This window comes from Sminthopsis crassicaudata, chromosome 2 (genome assembly GCF_048593235.1).
Source record: "Sminthopsis crassicaudata isolate SCR6 chromosome 2, ASM4859323v1, whole genome shotgun sequence".
NCBI lineage: Eukaryota > Metazoa > Chordata > Mammalia > Dasyuromorphia > Dasyuridae > Sminthopsis > Sminthopsis crassicaudata.
Genome location: NC_133618.1, coordinates 431699471 through 431705998, shown reverse-complemented (window position 1 = coordinate 431705998; position 6528 = coordinate 431699471). Strand labels below are relative to the sequence as shown.

The following is a 6528-nucleotide window of genomic DNA, read 5'->3' as shown; positions in this document are numbered from 1 at the left end:
TTTGTGTTTTTTGGACAGAGGTAGCCACTCAATCCTCTTTTTTAAAAGGTTCATATCTCCTAATGAACTGCTATCTTGTTTAGAATTTTTTTAAAATGCCTCATTCTGAGTTAGTTCAGTTTTACTCATGACAGTACCATAACATTTTCAAATTTTGCTTGTGACCTATAAGCCAGACAGGTAAGAAAAACAAAAAAGAGCTTAGAAAATACTGTCAAAGTAGCTGCTGTTAGTCTGGTAATAAAGAGACATCATTATTCAAACCTTTCCATTTGCTCTATATGTCTAAGATTTCCAGCAGCTCCAATTCCAACCCAGAAAACATGGAAGAAAAAAGGCTCACACATGTAGGGGAAACCACAGAGGTAAAGTCACCAGAGCCACACCATTCTATCACAATGTGATCTCATTTTGTCCCTCTTACCATAACATACAGCTCTAATGTCACCATAGAAAACCTCCTTAGTGAACATCTGCTCCTAATCCCGGAATATCTCTGCTTTCATGAACTTCTTACAAGCAGTCTCAAAAGAGTCTGCCACTAACTCATTGACGATGACTTTTTCAGTTTTATCACCTATATTAAAAAGAGTTTTGCCTATAAAACAGTCTCACTAAGTAACTTTTAAATACTGTTTCTTGTAATAATAAGCCTAGAGTTCAATCTCTCCTCCTATACAGGAATGCCACAAAACATAGCTATAATAAATAGCTGTCCTCTGCTAGAACAGTTTTAGTGATGGGGAGACCTCTATATCCTGAGAAGTAGCCTGGAATGGTGAGGAAACCCAGGACTCAATTCCGAGTTCCAAAACTTCATTGCAAGTCCTGCAAAATTTTGAGACAAAACACATCATTCAAATACTCTGCACCTGTTGTCTCATCTGAAAAAAGAGCATCCACATGCATCATGAGGGATCCAAATGACACAAATCTCATAAAGTGCTTTTCAAAACATAGGGTATTATATCAATGGGAGCTATTAACAAAAAAGAAAATTCTATTGATTCTATGTATTAGAGAAACCAGACTAGAAAAAGATTCGATATGACTGAACTCTGGAGAATGATAAACATTCCTTCATTTCTGGCACTTAGCTCTAAGACTAACTTGTTCAAAAGAATCATTCAGTATTCATTTCCAGGGGCCTGCATTCACAGAGGCTGATTTCACAATCAAGGTGGATTCTTGCCCATATATAATGCTGGTCCCACAGTAGGTGAGTACAGAACAGCAGCTCACTTTGATTCCATTCATTCCACTTGACTGGCCAATACCTGCACCATGAAGACAGGAGCTCTATACCTGCTGACTCTGGTGACCATGTTAAGTGAGTATCTCTTTCCCGACTTAGGTCTAACCCTGATATTAGTTGACCCATTAAAATGATTAGAACTGGGAATCCCTAAATAAAAATATGAGGCAGACTGCCAATTCAGAATAACTTTTAAAAGAAATGCATTTATAGTTCTGCATGCAATATGTCAAGCCTGGAAGGGAAATGAAAAGACAAAAGAGGTATTAAAAGAGCTTGAAAGGACATTTGGAATAAATAATATTGTGAAGGAAGAAGTATATATTGTAAAATGTTGGTACTGGAAGTAATCACAAATAAATGTACTGTTAGAGATGAAATGGAATGCTGAAGTTAATGTCAAAGAGAGAAATGGATTTAGGAGACAGAATTCAATCAAAGAGGAATGTGAGAAAATCTAGAATATAGTATTTTTAATTTGAAAGAATTTTCAGAGATGATTTCATTCAGTCCCTTCATTTTAAAGAGGCAGTAACTAAGACATGTTTGAAAGCAGAGAAAAGAAGGTATTTCCTTCCATTACATTGAATGGAATTTCTTGTCATATTAAAGAGTTTCCTAATTCTAAAGGAGAAGAAGGAAAAGCATTGTTGGGCCCTTCAGACCATGTTGGCCTCTCCTTAATAATTTTCTCTTCTTTCCTTCTATTCCAGATGCAAAGTTATTCTTAGGAGAAACAGTAAGTTGCTCTCAATCCCAAAATCTTTTGCTGTTTTATTTCCATCTTCTATTGAATGTATTTCAAATACATGTGGTTCCAAATTTCATCTGAATTATTTTAAAGGAAAATCACTGCAAAATTTATTAAACGTGGAGACATTGTCAGATGGCATTCTGGGTTAGTGTCCAATAAGCTTTTCCCCAAGTACACACAATAAAATCATATCTTAGTTAAATAGAAACCAAGTCCACAAGGACTAAAATTCATAAGGATGCCTAGTAGAAGAGGTAAAGCTCAAGTTATAAAGCAATGTTATAGGACATTTAGCCTAAAAGAACATTAACCACCATGGGTTAGCAACTCAGCTATCATCATAAATGGGGAAAGTTATTAGAATCAAGATTTGTGACAATACTCGTCAACATGACTATGCAAGAAAACATAAGAGAAGCAGATTTTCCTGTTTCCAAAGCTATTTATCATTTCCGCCATGCTGATTCTTACTCTGCATAGTCTAGAGACTCAATCATTGTTTGTTGAATAGAAGATTGGTGCTCCTAGGAATAGAGCTCCCCATCCATCTGTGGCTATGAAATTGAGGGCAAAGGGTAGGGAATGTATAATTAGCCTCAGTGGTTCTGTGTGAAGAATATAGACATGGTTTTCCACATTATCTCCTGACCATATTTCTTTTTGGACCCGGAAACCTAAGCATCCCCAGATTTTTAGTAACTTGTTTTGTAAAAATCTTATGACCCAAAAGGGAGATAATATTGTTATAAACTTTTCAGATTGACTGCAGTGAATATGAAAAACCGCCACTAGATGAATTTCCAGCATGTAACCAAGTATTTATGCCGATCTGTGGTTCTGATGAGAAAACATATATCAACAAATGTATTTTCTGCCATGCTGTTAAGTAAGTACACCCATCAAATGGAAAGGAAGAGATTTAATAGGAGCAGGATTGGGGTAGAATAGAACTCAATAGTTAGCACAATGGAAACATATTCTTGAATGACATATAAAACTAGGGAGGTAGAAACCACTTTTCCATATAGTTAAAGTATACCCCAACCATCAGATTGGGATATACCAGCAGTTCTCCTAGCCATGTGATTCATACTCTTACCTAAACAGTTACTCTCTCCATTACCCTTTTCTTCCTCTGTTTGTACCGCTATGCCCATTCCATAGATAAGGACACTGAGGCTTAAAGAGGTAAAAAGAAGTGACTAATTATATAAGGCAGTGAGGATAAAGCAAAGATTTAAAGCTAATGTTCCTTCCATGACACCATGCTATCCCTATCAACAGGGCCAACAATGGACAAGTCCCTTAAACTCTTTAGGCCCCTCTTTCCACATGAACAGAAGTAGATGCTTCCTAGTTTGTTTGCACATGTATAAACTGAGGGTATACAAGTAGTTAGGCAGAATCATCAGTATATTGCTAACAATCATGTTGACAATTACTTCCAGAATAAACATCAATGTTTTTGCAAATTTATGAACTAGTTGCATACCTTTGAACAAGTCACTCAAATTCTTAATATTCATTTTTCATCTGTAAGATCACAGCATGCCATGAAGCCTGCCAGCTGTGACATATTGTACTTCTAATTCTTCCCCTTAAAGGCATCCATAGTTGTTCACACATCCTCTCCTCCACACCCATGATTCATTCTATTCATCAGTTCAAATGCTAAGCAGAGAAACACTTATGTATGTGTGACATGAAGTATATAGTCATATAGATATAGATAGATATTTGTCTCATATTTATAAGCTGGGCATCATGCTTCCTTCAGATTTGTCTCATTATAAATTAGTAATTCTGATTTTAAACTTTAATATGCCTCTACCCCTCTACCGAGAGCTCCTCTGATGCCTTATTGTGGCAGAGAGGTGGCCCTGGATTCTCAAAGGCTGCCTCAGGTGTGTGCAAGTTTCTGGTCTGGCCCTCCCAGGGCAGAAAGGCTTCCAGCATGAGGAGAGTAACAGGCACTTCATCATTGGGAGGTCTGCCTATCTAAAAATGGCTCATCTCCAGGAGGTCATGTTCAGCATAGTGAATCCGCTGGACACAGCAATTCATCAAAAGTAGCAGGAACTGTTGCTGTAGTGTAGGAAGGCCAGAACTTTGAAGTCTTAGCTTCTGAAACTGCTAGTAAAATGAGGTGGACTAAAGCAAAGATCTGATAGGGACTGACTGGCAACCATCAGCTAGAGCTGTTTTAACAGAAATGGGATGTAACTTCAGAAGGGTGTGATGATGCAGCCTGCTGTCTCTCCACAGAGTCCTGGAGGGCTTATCAGGGAGAAATGGTAAAATAATTTTTTAGCCAATGTGTTGATTTGTTTGGTATTTTGTTGTTGCTTCTTTTGTTCCTATGCTAATTTGTTATGAGTGTGGTGTTTCTGTTGTTAAACAGAGGGATGACAAGTGGAGATACATTGAGAAATGGTAATGATGGTTTTTTAAAAGCATAAATGAAACAACTTAAAGACCAAAGCAGTAAGTTTTATGAGGAAGTTTAGAGAACAACAAACAGCAAGGATAGTATTACGTGAACAAGGGATCTCAGTGTGAACAGAAATATCAAAAATAACCGAATTCTGCTTTTAACCAATGCATGAATGTGCTTTGCAATAACACCTCCAAGTGCTCATTTTCTATTTGAAAACTGCCTGTGTCAGGAACTCAGTACTGCTCCCAAATAGCCCCAAACATTCTAATATTTAATATCAGAAAATATGACTGTGTATTTTTTAGTGATCCTCACTGTATTCTCTATTCCCATTCCACAGGAAGAGTCATAGCAAACTCCAATTTTCACATGAGGGGTTCTGTTGAATAAGAACAATAGTTCTGAAATGTCCTCCAGTGCTTTTCATTCCTATTAGAAGATAATGCACAAGCCATCTGCTATTTCCAGAAGATTCTCTTTCAGAATGTTGGATCTTCATCTCTGCTTGTATTGATGCTTGTAGAATAAAGGAAACTTCATTGAAATTTTTGTCTGAATTCGGTTAGTAGGAAACTGACAGAGAATCTAAGGAATAGTCAGGTATCAAATGTCACAATAGGATTGGAATAAGGAATATTCCGAGAGTGGGAATTGAGGTTAGGGGAGACAGAACATGTTCATTGTCTTCAATATTATCAAAGAATTGGGTTTTTCCGGCTTTGCCTCATGAGAAAAAGGCTCAACAAACAGAAGTATGATGTGGATATGGGAAGGGAGAAGTTTTAGTGAGAGAAGAGAATTTTAGCTTAAAATGATGAAAAACTTAATAACAATTAGAGTCACTCAGGAGTGAAATAGCTAGCTTCCCAAGAAGCAGTGACTTTTGTGTAAATGGAAATTGTCAATCAAATGCTAGATAATAGTTTCTTGGGGATACTTTATAGGCTATTTCTGCTCTTTGAACAATGGTTTGAATCTTTTGTAAATCCCACTGAGATTTTCTAACCTCTATACTCTCCAAGCATAGCCTACTATAGTCCAAATACTCCAGGGAAATATGCATCATCAACTGAGAAGAAATCCTTTAGCTAAAGAATCCAGAAAGCATCAGTAGGAAGTTGAGAAAATTTCCTTGCAGAAAGGACAGCAAAGAATGCAGGGAGATTTCTGACCTCTTGGGAGGTATTTGTATGACTGAGCTTATTTTCTATTAGTATGCTAATGTGTTTATGATATGAGAAGCATCCCAGAATACTCACTTTGATATTTGGATCTTGAGACAAAATCTATATCAATCTATGTCAAAGTTAGACATACTATTGAACAGGGCATTAGAATTGAGAATTGGAATTCTGCCTCCACAACTCATTGTCTACATGAGCTTCAGGTAAATCAGTAAACCTCCTTTAGTCTCATTTTTCTCTACGATCAAATAAAGTGTTTGAATTAAATGGTCCCCTAAGATTTCTTTGAGACAACTTGCCATGCATGTTTCACTGCTTAAGGCTTATGTGTTCAGCTTGCCATTGATGAAATCTGCTCAGAGTTATTGGCACTTCACTAATTTAAGTTTGGAGGCCCACATATGAAACCAACAAAATACAGAACTAAACATTTATATCAGTCCTCCCTAATAGAAATTATGTCAAAATGATGAAATAAATGTCCTTGTCTCCACAAGCCAAGATGATAGTGTGGTTAAAGCTATCCCCTACATGTAATATAGGGTGTCAATGTGTGGCTGTAGGGAGGTACAACAGATATTTATTTCTAGTCTCTTTTCCCACCACTCTTCTACAAGAGAAACTTTATTCCTTGCCAAAAAAAGAGTAATATGTTGACTTCAGAAACTTGCTCACTCAGTTCTCTCTAAGAATTGAATATGCTGCCTAAAATTATATCTGTTCCCTTAAATATTGTTAGTGTCACAGAATATGGTTTTCAGGAGCAGTCTAAGCATCTGACCACTGTTTATTGTTGGGGGAAGCAAAATAGGACCTTAAGATTTATCTCCAAGACTTATTCACTCATGCAGGTTCAGAACATTGATCTCCATCAATTAGGAGGAGGAGTAAGTATTAC

At 36.9% G+C, this 6528-nt stretch overlaps 1 protein-coding gene across 1 annotated transcript; it reads left to right on the top strand.

The window, feature by feature from the left end:
- Positions 1-1203: 1203 nt before the first annotated feature.
- LOC141557058 (ovomucoid-like) lies at positions 1204-4991 on the top strand. Its single transcript, XM_074292151.1, has 4 exons — positions 1204-1330; positions 1969-1994; positions 2768-2895; positions 4787-4991. Exons 1-4 carry the CDS (start codon positions 1285-1287, stop codon positions 4830-4832), a joined length of 246 nt encoding a protein of 81 aa, XP_074148252.1. The 5' UTR covers positions 1204-1284; the 3' UTR covers positions 4833-4991.
- The last annotated feature ends 1537 nt before the right edge of the window (positions 4992-6528 follow it).